Genomic DNA, 13,734 nt, shown 5'->3' on the forward strand with positions numbered 1-13,734 from the left:
ACGATATTAATGGCAGATCGGAAGATATTTCATCTGATCCAGAGGTGGATGAATCTGATCTGTCCCTGAGGAAGCTCGAAGAGCTACACAGACAGCTCTATACACTTCAAGAACAGAAGGTTCTAGAATTTTACTTCATTGATACGAAACTCCTCCCGGGAATCTTCATCAATGATTGAAGTTTTAAACCGTATTTCTTGATTAAGGGTTAATGTCTTTTCTGTGAACAGAGAACCCGGTTGAGACAAATTCAGGATCATTTGAGAAATCTCGAGTCCCTCTGTTTGGTTCTTGGGCTGGATTTCAGACAAACCGCCTTCCAGATACACCCGAGTCTGGTTGAGTCAGAGGGATCAAAGTGTATAAGTAATGAGGCACTTAACCAGTTAGCTTCATCGGTACAACAACTGTACGAGACAAAGATACAGAGAATGCAAGATGTGGGCAGTTATTACTTTCCGACGAAATATTCAAGAATCCAGAGCCTTAGATTTTCCAACTGGTAAGCTTTGTTTTTTGTGTGTGTGTTGGTGTTATGGCAGCTTCAAGATCTCCTGATGACAATGCTGGAGTATTGGAACTTGATGGATACACCAGTGGAAGAGCAGCAGAGGTTCAGGAACATTACGAGTAATATAGCCGCCACAGTGTCTGAAATAACCGAACCCAACAGTCTTTCTCTGGAGTTGCTCGAACAGGTAACATCCCTTAAACCCTAGAGATCGAACAGGTTGATTCAGATATTCCGGTTGAACAAACCGTTGCTTTTTTCTGAAAACCAGACAGAGAGTTTCTGGAAAGTCATGAAAGTTGGTTGTTTAATGTGAAATAGGTTAGAACCGAACTGTGTCGGCTGGAGGAGGTAAAGTGGAGCAAGATGAAAGAACTTGTTCTAAAGAAAAGATCGGAGCTGCAAGAAATCTGCAGAAAAACACACATCGTTCTTGAACCAGACATCGTCGATGAGAATGTTATGGAAGCCATAGAATCCGGTACTCTCTCTCTCTCTCTCTCATCTGACCTGCAGCGTTGGTTTGGGGCTTTTGCGGTAAGAATTTTGGCACTTAGTTCAATTTTATATGCATACAAAATTATAAATTTATTTTTTTTTATAGCAAGCTTATTATTGGGACGAGTCTGTTCATGACCGAGTCTACGTCGCTTGGAGGCTCGCCGTCCGAGATCGCCTCAAGGACAACATTTATCGGGTAAAGAGCAGATGCGTACGACCTGCATGGATGTCGAAGAACTCTCTCTCTCTCTCTGAATACATCAAGTTGTGTGGAGGGTACAGGCGAAGTGAACCCTGAAAATATACTGGAGCAAATAGAGCTCGAGGCTGCGAAGGTGAAAGAGGAAGCTCTGAGCAGGAAGGATATCCTTGAAAAGGTCGAAAAATGGTTTAGCACTCGTGAGGAGGAAAATTGGCTTGAAGAGTACAACCAGGTCTCTCTCTCCCTCTCTGCCTTTCATGGTTCGTTTTCTTCATATAGAAAGAATACATGCTTTCCTTTGTGGTTAAGGTTTTATGAATGTACAGGATGAAAACCGGTACAACACTGGAAAAGGAACTCATCTGATCTTAAAACGCGCGGAGAAAGCTCGTATACTCGTCAACAAGATTCCGGGTACCTAAATTTCTTGACGTCTGTTTTCGCGATTTTTCCACTGAAATCTGCTGCTTGGTCACTTACGCCATTCCTTTCGCTCTGTTTATTAGGGATGGTTGAGGCTTTAGTTTCCAAAACTGCGGCCTGGGAATCAGAACGAAAAGCCGAGTTTCTCTACGACGGTGTAAGGATTTCTTTTCTTCCCTCGGGAAAGAAATCTTTCTTATTCTCTCTGTATATCCGATAATATCATTCAAGGAATTTCATCATCTTTTCTTCAGTGTCGCCTGCTTTCGATGCTAGAAGAGTATACAGAACTGCGGCAAGAGAGAGAGCAAGAGCGCCGTAGAAAACGGGTACTAAGGAATAGTAAATATCTTCATCTAGAAGTTCCCGACATCTCGGGTTTCTAGAATCTTCCTGAAAGACATGGTGTGTTAACTGCAGGACCAGAAGAAGCTTCAGGGACAGTTACCAGTGGAGCAAGAAGCGATTACAGGTTCAAACACGAGCCCTTTGAAACCAGCGGCAAGTGGCAAGAAAAGCCTCAAGGTGACGACAAACAAAAGGGTTGCTTCAGTATCGTTGCCTCAGACTCCTCGACCGGGTTCACCTCAATCAGCAAAGTCTAACACTCCTCAGTCACGTCTCAGTAGAAAGATCGATCAGAGGTTTTAGAACAGTCTTTTATATTTAAAAAAAAAAACGGTACGGCTCTCTGCTAAAATTCTTTGTAGACAGAACCCAGTACTGTATATATGTCACTGAATGTATCTTTGCTTGTAGGACAAGAAACCGAAGATGCTTGGCTCTCGTGGCTGACATGCTTTCTCATCTGGGATGTGTGGTGAGTTCTTTTGAATTTAAAGATTCAAATCATATTCAGGTTCTTGAATCTTTTAATTATGCTGCTGTGCTGAATGAAACTTTGTCCCATTTCTGTAGGCAGAACAATGGCTTAGGCATTGATTGCTGTTTTACAGAGACATATGTGTGTGTGTGTGTGTATATATATGTTTGGTTCGTGAAAAATCTCCTGAAACTCCTCAATCTGCTGCTGTATCATTCTTAAATCATACTTAGATTCTGAAATGTGCTCATTTCGATAAAGGGTTCTTCAAAAGACTGGTCTGTCATCATCATCATCTTCTTCTTCAAAGCCCTGGAATTCAAGCAAGAAATATCTCTTCGTCCATGGCGAAAAGCTAAACATTAATTAAAGCATGTGCGCATACACACACACACATATATATATATATGTGTGTATGTGTGTGTGTTCATATTGGGCGTTGGAGATTTTACTTTTCTCAGGTTGCTGTTCGAACGACAAAACTGTTCCTCTTTCGACAAAGACAGTTCTGTTAAATCGAGTCTTGGCTTTTCCCATAATCTGTCATATCTCGTCTCCTTCGCACTATCTGTCAAAACTTTACTACGTTTCTTTTTGTTTATATTTACTTTTTTTTTCTTATAAAAAAAATTTACTTTATTTCAAATTATTTTTCAATATAAAATGGAAAGGTTATTTAATGTTTTTTTTTAATCACTCCTCAATTTAATTCAGATCACTAAACTAGATCTGTTCTTTTTACGCCATTTAGTAGCGGAAGTATGTATACGTACCTCATGTGAATTAATTTCACAACAGTAAAAATATTTTTTTTTACATTATTAAAAATGCGTTAAGATTTCCAAAGCAAATGCTTTGATACTCTGCATAATGAATTTAATCTGTTTTTCTTTATAACATTTTCACAGTAAACATTTTAAAATGCATTGCTGTTCGTTTAAATATTTTGCATAATATATTTCAGAAATACACAGATGATTTAAAATTTTAATTTTAATTTGACATGCCTACATTATTCAGAATTCAATAGCTGTAAGAGCTCAGATTTAGAGTTTTAAATACGTTAAATTTAATATGAAATAACCATTTCATCATAGAAATACAAGATATTTTTTACAAAAAATTAAAAAATCTATAAAAAAAATCCTTGAGTCACGACAAAACTAATTGTGGATCTCTAACATATACGAAGATAAATAATTGTGCCTTCCATATAGAATATGAAAGACACAATATGGCCACAAACACATGTTTTTTGATAATGTGAATACGCATTACCAAAAAAAAGAAAAGAAAAACAAGTATTTAATTTATCGTTTGATCACCAACCAAACACATTAGTTGCGTATATTTAATGGCTAATCTCAATATTATATTTGCCTTAATGAAGTTTTGCTTGGAGAGTGGTTGTGATTTTTGGTCAAAGGGAGTTTATGTGGTCAACATTACCTCAAAGTGATTAACTGAAAAAAAAAGACAAAGAAGATTGTCAGTAGTTGGACAAAATAGCAGGCTCCCAACATTAGCTTTACAGCTTTAACCACCAATTAATTATATATGTATGTAATTTTTTTTTCTAATAGGGATTACTTATCAATTAGATTAAATATTACCTTTACCTTTTATTTTTTTTTTAAAAAATTAATTGAAAGCACTCATCATCCCCCCCCCCTCAAATTTCCTCCTTTTCTTCATATTCAATTTATTAAATTCCATCTATTAAATTCCCAAGACGGACGTGAAGCTTTTCCTTAACCAAAATCAATACTTTGATTTTTGTAATTATAATATTGATTATGAAGTAATTAAATCACCATATTCAATTTTTAAATAATACAATACAACTGTCTATAATTGTTTTTGGCTATTTTAATTATTTTTCCCTTATTTTTCCACTATATTTATTTCCTTCTCCTTTTCTTGCAAAAACCCTAAATTCATTCGTTCGGGGAAAAAAAGGATTTTGTCTCCATATCCTAGGGAAAAAATCGTGCAATTTCATGTAATTTTTGGGATTTATCAGATAATTTTCGCCTGAGTTTGAGGTTAATCTCCATTAAAGTCCTGTGCATTTCTCTGCTATGGTGCTTGTTTCAGATTCAGAATTGTTGAAAGTAAGAAAGCATAGCCAAATTTCAGTACTTTACCTTCATCTTTGAGCTATTCGTGATTTCTCTGTGTCCAATTCAACTACTGATCTCTCTCTTGCTTCATCTTGCTTTGTAGCTCCTGCTCTGAGTTAATTCCATCTACAAAGGAAGGAGATAAGCTTTTGATTCTTCTCGTATTTTCTGGATGTAATGCCCCTTCACTTCCTCTAAAAGCCAAAATTTTGGTGAAAAGTTGAAATCTTGATTCTGGGTTTCGACTGGATTTGGTGACTTTAAGGCAGTTTTTTTCCTGGGTCTTTTGTGGTTCATCTTCATCTCTTTTTTGGGGGTTCATCTGTGGGAAAAAATCTTCCTTTTTCCTCTGTTTTGGTGTGGGAATTTGTGGTGTATGAATGGAGGACAAAGGAGGGATTGGTCCAAGTGGGGTCACAGTTAAGGGAGATGAAGCTCCTGATAGCTACCGCTTGGCCCCAAGAACTGAGTACCAACAAAACCCTAGCCCTAGCCCTTTACCTGGTCCCACGGCTGCGACCGCCGCTCCTCCACCTCCGTCCTCCGCCGTGTCTCATCCTCCGGTGACCTCCACCACGCCGCCGTCAGGCGTCGTCGGCACCGGCTCTGACCCGACGAAGAAGAAGAGGGGGAGGCCGAGAAAGTATGCTCCAGATGGAACTCTGAACCCGAGAGCTTCTTCTACACGACCCGCTCTCTCTCCAATGCCCATCTCTTCCTCGATTTCGTTGTCCGGAGATTACTCTAATTGGAAACGAGGAAAAGCTCGGCCTGTTGACCTGGTCAAGAAATCTCACAAGTTTGATTATGAAAGCCCAGGTATTGAATCATGTGCTTTTATTTACTGTTGCGTTGGTTTTGATGACAATGCAGATCCGATGTTTCTGTTATCTGAGTTTGTGTGTGGATCAGTCTTTATGGGGGGATTGGGTGTTGGAAGTGGGACCATGATATCTGGATTTTGCTTGGTACCCTTTTGTCTGAAGAAGTTAGAGACAGGAAAAAAGAATCTGATGATGTCTACCAAACAGAAAAAAGGGGGGAAAATTAAAACAAGGGAATCTCTCTGTTCTCTAAGTTTTCCTTGTCTTAAAGATCAATGTCTGTGTCAAGTAATTGAAAGTTCTAAACTTGTTCAGAAGATGTCAAGATTCTCCCTTTTGCGGGTTTTAACTTTTTCTTTGATCTTACAAGGACTCTTGTGTTGGAATTCCAATTCACCCGCTGTCTGGTTAGTGGTATCTATCTATTACCAGGAACTCTGGATTTTGATTATTTAAGATTTGGGATTAGGTTTCAGATTTAGATGTGAAGTTTCGACACATGGGCTTTGGAAGTTAGATTCGAAAGTTACCGTCTTTTCAACACGTTAAACAGTTGGTAAGATCAGAACTTACAGTGTCCGACTCTCGAAATAAAGGGGCATTTATTGAACAGGATGCCCTACTACATATTTTCTTGTCCGTGATCCTCTATCTGCTTTCACTTGATGTTTCGGTTTATTCACATTGTAAATCTTTTCTATGATTCTTCTGTTTCCTTGGAGAGACCTTGAATCTGAATCTTCCAAGCCTCAAGATTTCTTAATATTTATGATTTAAGCCGAGTATCTTTGTGTTTTGTATGCGCTGAAATGTTGCAGGTCCGGCGCTTTCATATTATGTCGGTGCAAATTTTACAACACATATCTTCACAGTTAATGCTGGCGAGGTAATGCTCGAGAAAGTATCCACGCAAAAGTTTTCTGGTTTTTTTTGTTCTGTGACTGAACTTTGTTGACAGAGATCTAATTAGCTCTGTTTTCGGATTTTGAACTGTCATGAATGGTTTTCAGGATGTGATGATGAAGGTTATGTCATTTTCACAGCAAGGGTCCCGGGCTATCTGCATTCTTTCTGCAACCGGATCGATCTCTAATGTTACTCTCCGTCAACCTACGACTTCCGGTGGCACTCTCACATATGAGGTACCGACGTCAAGACTCTCTCTCTCTAACAACATTTCTCGGGTTGTCCCGAACCAAATTTATATATTTTGGCGTGGGCATTGCACGAGAGTGAGAAAATGTTGAAGTATGTCATGAAATTGAGCAGTTCATAGTTCCAAAAGTCGTTTCTTTTTTTCCTGTTTTACGGCGGGATTTTCGCCGTGTTTCTCGGGTGATTTCAGTTGAGGGATTTCTCTTTACAGGGTCGTTTCGAGATACTTTCTTTTACGGGTTCTTTTATGCCTATTGGAAACGGAGAAACAAAGGGCCGTTCTGGTGGGATGAGCATCTCTTTGGCCGGTCAAGACGGCCGTGTTGTCGGAGGTGGCCTTGCCGGCTTACTTGTCGCCGCCGGTCCTGTTCAGGTAACTCAATCAATGCCTTCGTATCAAACTGTTTCACTTTTTTTTGGCTGGGTTTTGCCAAAACACCAAACTTTATCCAAATCTGCAATTTCTCTTCATATTTTTCTCCTAGACGATTTAATATGATTGATCGTTACCATGTCTGCGAATCCAGACAAAAGTTCTGACCCGTCTGAAGTGGGAAAGAGTCGACAGTTCGGACGACATTTAAGCAAAACCCGAGCTTGGTTTTTGCGCAAAATGCCTAATTTTTTTTTTTAAAAAAAGAAATTGGCTTTACTGTGTCAGGTGATAATGGGAAGCTTCATTGTGGGTCACCAAGCGGAACACAAACAGAAGAAACCTCGGATCACGGAGGCTGTCTCCGCTCCTCCTCCACTGTTGCCACCGCCACCCAGCTTCACGATAACGACCGTGAACACGACGAAACCCGCAACCGAAGAACTGAGACAGCAGCCTTATGGCGGCGGCAGCAGTGGTGTAGGAGTAGTGAAGCCGACGATACATACATCTTCCTCTTTCCTTATCAACCAGAGTTCGGCTATAAACCCTACCTTCCAAGGGTTCGGGAATCTGAACGCCGACGAGGATTCTCATTCGCTCGGGGATGATTCCCGAGACACCCCGAGCCAGTCTAACTGTGAGCTTTCGAGTTAGAGCGAAAGGGGTTGCGCACCTTGTTCTGGGTCCGGCATTGTAACATCAGATGGGGTTGGGGGGGAGTTTTCTTGTGTAGAGAAGAGAGCTTCCCACCGGGAAAGATCCGGTCTTTAAATTTCTTTTTAATTTTAGGGTTGTGGGGTTGGCGTTAAGGTGAATTATCTGAGAGTTTAGGGTTTTGTTTGTGATAAAGTTAGGGTTCTTTTGTCATGTCTGATCTTATGAGTGTAGCATTTTGGATTCTTGTGTCTGATTTTTATTATGTCCGCAAAGTCTCTGTAAAACTGAATGATCGGATTTCTATTAGATGATGTTTTCGGTTTGTGTTTGTGGGTTTTATTTCATGTCTTTTTTTAATTAAAAAAAAAGATAAATCAGAATAATACCAATTTTGTTTTTGGCCCAAAAATTTGCAATATTGGTTCATATGGCAAACATGCACTTTTTTGTCACCTCCTCATGTGGAAGAGAATCAAAGCTTTTGCAGAAAGCAATAACCATTTATTTTATCTAATATTTAATTAATTTATTATTTGGTTATCCAAGAAAATAAATAACATTGTTCCACACTTTTGGTGAGTATTTCCAATGCCGATTTTTCGATATCGCCTCGATCGAAATGAAAATACCAATAATATGATAAGATAATTCAATTGTCCAATATCAGAACGGTTATTTAGGGTACAGAAAATCTCGGTGATTTATTGATGTTCGTGCAAAATTAGCGTACCATTAAGACGAAAGATGCAATTTTGCGTAATTTCTACAAAAAAAAAAAAAAAAAAATTCTCACTTGATGACATGTGCTCTCTCTATTCAATAGCTAAATGCAATGCCCTTAGCTTCTCATTCTTCCATTCCTCGTTCACTTTAGCGATGAACTCTTCCACTCTCTTTCTCAAATCATCATCATCATCACCATCGTCGTCGTCATCATCATGGCGTTCTTTCTCGTCCTCGTTGTTGTCGCCATCATCATCACCATGACGGAGGATTTCTTCATCGTTTTCGATATTTTCTTCGATTTTTGCCGAAACCCTCGAGACATCGATGGACAATTCGTGGCTCTCGTGGGACGAAGGCGAGACATTCTCCGTAATCGTCATCTCTTCCGCAGCAGTCATGCACATGTCGCGACCATGGGAGGAGGAAAACGCCATTTCTTGTTCAACAGTCGAGCCCTGTTTGGATCCTCTAAGTATCATGACGATGATGAGATTGCAGAAGCAGAACATCAGAAGCGAGTTCGAGACCGCTTGCCCTATCGATTCTATTGCTATATCCATCGTCTCTCTCTGTATTTTCCAATCTTTTCCGGGTTTAGGGCTTGAGAAGACGAGATTGGAAGAGGATGAGGATGACGGTTAAATCGGTTGATTTTGGGGTATTTATAAAAGGGTTTTGGAGGGAGAGACCTAAGTGTGTGAAAGAAGCTTTTTTTTTTTTTTTTTAATTCCGTGGAATGAAGTGTATGGGGAAAGCTTTGGAGGCAAAAAAAAATTCAGATAAATACCATAGACTTTGGGACTTAGGGGTTAAGGAGTGATATGTATGATATTCATTCGAGTGGACCCACGAAGCCGTACCAACGCACACCATATCCTTTGGCGTCAATTTCAAATACACTCTATATCAAAGTCTTAGTTTCTATATATATATATATATATTTGTTATTATAATCCTAAACTTGAAATTCCAATGAAATTGATCATAAAAAAAGGTAACAAGGGAAGTTTCATGGCAATGCCAACTCATTGCTGTGTGGACCTTTTTTTTTTCCTTTTTCTTAGTTAATTAGAAAAATAAAAAAAAAAAGGGTTTATGAGCATTGTACGAAATCACATGGAGCTTTCCAAGTAATTGCATCATCTCCACCTCATCCATCAATCATAGACTATGAAAATTCTAAACTATGTAATTTTAAATTTGAAATTAAAACGATGTTGATGTATAGAATTTTAAATTCGCTCTGTAAAAAAAAAAAAAGAAAAGACGCATGCTCTCAAATTTTTTTAAAAAAATGTGGGGGGATAGTTAGTGGGCCTAGATTTGGGTTTCAAAATGTTTTTGGGCCTTTAAGGCCTTTTAAGCCCAAACTAAAAGTTCCATCGTTAATCCAATCGACATGATACATGGGCAGAATCGGACATCATAAATCTAACTGAAACGGAGAATTGTCCCCAATCGCAAAACCCTTCGTTCTTGCCCTCTGGGTTTATTCGTACTCTCTCTCTCCCTCTCCGCAGAGCGCAGATTCGAGTTGGGGGGAGTTTGGTCAGCTCTCTCGCAAGTTCCAGGTTCATATTCTTCTCCCTTTTCTTACATCGAAATGCGATCTTTTTCACTGTTATTTCGCTGCACTGTTTCGCGATGAGTGATTCGATCTTCCCCTTCTTCCATTCCATTCCATCGTCTATTTCTCTTCATCTACGCATTAGGGTTAGAAGTTTTCTCCCTTTTAGCTAAATCTTGGAACTATTTTCACTTTTTTGTGGATTCAGTGTCTGTATCAAGTAGTCCAAGAGTTGTTCCATTACCAATTGCGGAGAAGCATTAGATATGCATAGCGTTCATAGAATCATTTATCGCCTATCCTTTTTATCGCTTAACCAAAGCACGAGAGGGTTGGGTCTTCTGAAGGAGAAGAGCCAGGTTTCATCGAAATTCGTGCGCGATGTTAGTCAAGTTAATGGAAGCCGAGGATTTTCTGGGAAATCAGGGTCTGGTGGGTTTGGTGGCGATGACGGATGGGGTAATACGGCGGGCGGGTCGTTTGGTTCGGCCGGTTCGGATGATCTTAGTTGGGACAATACTTCAATGTGGTCAACTGGTATGACCAAGGACCATTTCGACGGTCAGGCCGTGGGACGTCAGACGAACCCATCTGCTTCTGATTCGGCGGACAGTTCTAAGAGCGGATTGGACCCGAACCAAGTTGCCATAGCCAATGAATTGCAAGAATATGAGGATATGGTGAAGGAGATGGAACAGGAGCACAGGAGAAGCAAGGCTTTCGTCGACGGGTTGGGTGAGAGAATGCGAGAGATGAGCGTGTTGTTGAAGCAAGTGCGGGAGCCTGGTGCTAGGGGTACTTACCTCAAGGATTCGGAAAAAGCGGAGATGTACAGATTGCACAAGGAGAATCCCGAGGTCTACACCGTTGAGAGGCTCGCCAAGGATTATAGGATCATGAGGCAACGTGTTCATGCCATTCTTTGGCTCAAGGAAGATGAGGAAGAAGAGGAGAAAAAGCTGGGTCGGCCCCTGGATGATTCTGTTGAGCGTTTGCTTGACGAGTGCCCTGAGTAAGATCTCAACTTATTACTTTTTCCTTTTCACCTTACGGTTATGAACTCTTCCTGTATATTCTTCTCATTGTCGTATAGAATTTGAATCCTGATAAGTTTAGCGATTTGCTGCGATGGGTTTATATAAGATGGGATGAGTTCTCTGGTATATTATTTATTACCTCCTATGCCTAGAAGTTCTAAGAAATGATCTTTTTTCGCATAGTCATTTTGGATTTTGGTTATAGTTCTCATTTCTTCCATGCATATGAGTGCATTTTCAAATTCTTTTATTGTAGTTATACACTTTGTTCTATCCTTGTAAAGTTTTCTGAGCTTTTAAGAGCTGCCTTTGGTCTATGTTTGTGGAATATCATTCCTTCAGTTCCACTTGAACGCTTGTTTTTATCTAGTCTTCATAGCTGGTGATTGTTGCAAGAAGTATACTATACATGTAATCACATGTATTAGTTGTGTTTATGGCCAAGTGGTTTCCTTTAGTACCTCGTAATAGGTTGGTTAATATCTCCGCTAGTATTAGTAACGAAAGGCAAGACACGGGTTAGGGTATGCTGCTGAATATATGGCTTCTTCTTCCTCAAAATCTGGTTTTTTTTTTGTATACCCAATGCAGGTTCTTCATCTCACATGACAGAGAATTTCATGTGGCATCACTTCCTTATAAACCCGACTTCAAAGTGATGCCAGAAGGATGGGACGGTACCATCAAAGATATGGACGAAGTCCACTACGAGATCTCGAAGAAAGAGGATGACATGCTTTACGAGGAATTTGTCCGGAGGTTCGAGTTCAATAAAATGAAAGTAAGTCCCTTTACATGTTACCTCTGGACTAGGATATTGCACACTCCATATGTCAACTGTTCAAGTAAGGTGCCTGCATTGTACAAGTAACATCTCATACTGTGTGTGCTCTCTAATGTCAGATGAAAGATTAGCTAGCTTTCTTGTACCATTTGTTATGGTTTTCTGCGTTTTTCTTGTATAATTCATGATTGGTTAATTGGTGTGAGCAGTGGAGAGGAGAGGTGAAGTGCCACAAGTACAGCAGAAGACGGGAAGCGGACGGATGGAAGATAACGGTGGAGAAAATGGGTGCACGAGGAAAAAGGGGGAATGGAGGCGGCTGGAAATTCGTGTCTCTTCCGGACGGATCGAGCCGGCCTCTTAACGAGGTCGAGAAGATGTACGTTAAGCGTGAAACCCCGCGCCGCCGCCGCAAGATCCTCCCTTGATCGACGACGATTCCTTTTACATCCACCGGGTAATGCTGCGACAAAACCATCTCTCCCTTCAGTCTCTTTTTTCTTGGATTTAGGGTTTTGAGCTTTGTTGAGGTGATGGGGAAGAAACAAGATGAGAGGAATGGGGGGAAGAATCTTCTCTTCTCTTCAATGGCTGATGGAATAAATTGTTATCCTTTTCGTCCATTTGGATTTTAGTTTCCAAAACTATTATTTTTATTTCTTAGGCATTATGGATATGAAATTTGATCATTCTAGCCATGGATCTGACGGATTTCTGATGTTTTTTTTTTTCGGAGATTTCAATCCGTTTAATTTTTTCACATTTCCTATAAATAAATAAATTATAGATAAACATCAGAAAATAATTTATATAAAGTAGTGAGGTTTTATTTATTTTATTTTTAAAAAAGGCAGAGCCATCCACAAAGATGATGTTCCCTGTCAAGGATGCTGCACAATCTATAGACCCACACGTTGTCTTATTCCTCATGTTCGTCTCATTTTATTTTCTTCGTAGTTTATTCAAAATTTCAAATTTAATTTTTTGGACCGTAATCCAATCGCACGAAGGCCAAATCTTTGAATCGGTTACAACTTCAACGATTATATATTTTTCTTATAATATTTATATATATTATAATTCTACACGTCCCATTATTTCGTGTTTGTTCGATGAATTCTTTGAAGAATTTTCCGAGCTATGTCGCTTTAACTAATTGATATATACGAGGAGATTCTAGTACCTCGAGGAATTAGAGTAATCAAAATATATGTTTATAATTGATTATTTGTTTATTTGAAATACGTATGCGACAGCTAATAATTACTGGTTTGTATGATTCGAGATGAGATCTCTCCGGCCGCTCCTTCTCATCAAGTGTTACCTACATAATCATATATTGAAAGATCAATAATTAATTAATATTTATGAAGTTTGCATTTTGTAATATATCATATTGTTTATCTGACTTATTTCCAAAGGATATATATATATATATATATATATATATATATATATATATATATAAATTACAAACAAAGCTTTACCATCACATCTTGTTATTACAAAGAAAGTAGAATATAATATGATATGATATTTTTTTTTACTTGCATTCCGTTAGTTTAAGAGAAAAAAGAAAAAAAATCTAAATATACGAAGAATATATATTTTCTAACATAGGAAATGTGGGAAAATGAAACAAAAAAAAAGTGAAAAGAAAAAAATAATCATGCAACGATATAAAAAAAAAGGTGTATATATATATATAGATATGAAGATCGTGTGTGTGTATCACATATACAAGATAGTGTTATTTCTTAGAATTTGATTTTGAAAAAGACATTAGATCACAGATCGAATGAGTATTTACGTATTCTAGCATTCATTTTTTTTTTCAGAAATGAAAAAAAAAACATTAAAAGAGTACAATGGATAAGAACAGGTGCATGAACTTCATGATGCACTCAGATAACGTAAATAACCTTTTTTTCTTCTTCTCAGAATTAAAATTGGAGTTTGCTGAATCCTGTTATGGGACGACATGATCTTCCGACACGGGCTTTTACGCTAGAATAGTGGCTTACT

The 13,734-nt window shown here is 38.8% G+C and overlaps 4 protein-coding genes and 1 long non-coding RNA gene across 11 annotated transcripts in view; 3 read left to right on the top strand and 2 right to left on the bottom strand.

Moving 5' to 3' along the window:
• The window catches only part of LOC104821395 (65-kDa microtubule-associated protein 9), a 4,492-nt gene extending 1,389 nt beyond the window's left edge, over positions 1 to 3,103 (top strand). For 5 of the 7 annotated variants that reach the window (XM_010552260.2, XM_010552259.2, XM_010552265.2 and 2 more), the window contains 11 exons: positions 17 to 119; positions 231 to 440; positions 543 to 698; positions 833 to 992; positions 1,295 to 1,446; positions 1,541 to 1,628; positions 1,721 to 1,794; positions 1,892 to 1,966; positions 2,058 to 2,318; positions 2,397 to 2,457; positions 2,556 to 3,103. In XM_010552260.2, the coding sequence (XP_010550562.1) occupies positions 17 to 119; positions 231 to 440; positions 543 to 698; positions 833 to 992; positions 1,295 to 1,446; positions 1,541 to 1,628; positions 1,721 to 1,794; positions 1,892 to 1,966; positions 2,058 to 2,288 (1,249 nt within the window). In that variant the 3' untranslated portion in view covers positions 2,289 to 2,318; positions 2,397 to 2,457; positions 2,556 to 3,103. The remainder of the gene's footprint in view (positions 1 to 16; positions 120 to 230; positions 441 to 542; positions 699 to 832; positions 993 to 1,294; positions 1,447 to 1,540; positions 1,629 to 1,720; positions 1,795 to 1,891; positions 1,967 to 2,057; positions 2,319 to 2,396; positions 2,458 to 2,555) is intronic. The other 2 variants (XM_010552262.2, XM_019203423.1) reach the window with 2 other exon arrangements.
• A 644-nt stretch (positions 3,104 to 3,747) lies between these two features.
• LOC104821397 lies at positions 3,748 to 4,693 on the bottom strand. Its single transcript, XR_773074.1, has 2 exons — positions 4,608 to 4,693; positions 3,748 to 3,923 (listed from the first exon to the last, which is right to left on the bottom strand). It is a non-coding gene; the product is annotated as an uncharacterized LOC104821397 (long non-coding RNA).
• A 249-nt stretch (positions 4,694 to 4,942) lies between these two features.
• LOC104821396 (AT-hook motif nuclear-localized protein 6) lies at positions 4,943 to 7,919 on the top strand. The gene is made up of 5 exons (XM_010552266.1): positions 4,943 to 5,402; positions 6,226 to 6,293; positions 6,418 to 6,549; positions 6,774 to 6,935; positions 7,224 to 7,919. Exons 1-5 carry the CDS (start codon positions 4,964 to 4,966, stop codon positions 7,590 to 7,592), a joined length of 1,170 nt encoding a protein of 389 aa, XP_010550568.1. The 5' UTR covers positions 4,943 to 4,963; the 3' UTR covers positions 7,593 to 7,919.
• A 358-nt stretch (positions 7,920 to 8,277) lies between these two features.
• On the bottom strand, positions 8,278 to 9,035 carry LOC104821569 (pheromone-processing carboxypeptidase KEX1). Its single transcript, XM_010552489.2, has one exon. It carries the CDS (start codon positions 8,879 to 8,881, stop codon positions 8,408 to 8,410), a length of 474 nt encoding a protein of 157 aa, XP_010550791.1. The 5' UTR covers positions 8,882 to 9,035; the 3' UTR covers positions 8,278 to 8,407.
• A 730-nt stretch (positions 9,036 to 9,765) lies between these two features.
• On the top strand, positions 9,766 to 12,365 carry LOC104821398. Its single transcript, XM_010552267.1, has 4 exons — positions 9,766 to 9,892; positions 10,097 to 10,900; positions 11,517 to 11,706; positions 11,919 to 12,365. The coding sequence occupies exons 2-4, from the start codon at positions 10,155 to 10,157 to the stop codon at positions 12,135 to 12,137; spliced, it is 1,155 nt and encodes a 384-aa protein (XP_010550569.1). The 5' UTR covers positions 9,766 to 9,892; positions 10,097 to 10,154; the 3' UTR covers positions 12,138 to 12,365.
• Positions 12,366 to 13,734: the final 1,369 nt, after the last annotated feature.

The sequence above is a fragment of the Tarenaya hassleriana genome, unplaced genomic scaffold (assembly GCF_000463585.1).
Source record: "Tarenaya hassleriana unplaced genomic scaffold, ASM46358v1 Cleome33, whole genome shotgun sequence".
NCBI lineage: Eukaryota > Viridiplantae > Streptophyta > Magnoliopsida > Brassicales > Cleomaceae > Tarenaya > Tarenaya hassleriana.

Coding starts and splice junctions, on each gene's coding strand:
- LOC104821398 (XM_010552267.1), top strand. CDS start 10,155: ATGCATAGCGTTCATAGAATCATTTATCGCCTATCCTTTTTATCGCTT. Junction 10,901..11,516: donor TTGCTTGACGAGTGCCCTGA/GTAAGATCTCAA, acceptor TACCCAATGCAG/GTTCTTCATCTCACATGACA. Junction 11,707..11,918: donor TCGAGTTCAATAAAATGAAA/GTAAGTCCCTTT, acceptor TGGTGTGAGCAG/TGGAGAGGAGAGGTGAAGTG.
- LOC104821396 (XM_010552266.1), top strand. CDS start 4,964: ATGGAGGACAAAGGAGGGATTGGTCCAAGTGGGGTCACAGTTAAGGGA. Junction 5,403..6,225: donor GTTTGATTATGAAAGCCCAG/GTATTGAATCAT, acceptor GAAATGTTGCAG/GTCCGGCGCTTTCATATTAT. Junction 6,294..6,417: donor TCACAGTTAATGCTGGCGAG/GTAATGCTCGAG, acceptor AATGGTTTTCAG/GATGTGATGATGAAGGTTAT.
- LOC104821569 (XM_010552489.2), bottom strand. CDS start 8,881: ATGGATATAGCAATAGAATCGATAGGGCAAGCGGTCTCGAACTCGCTT.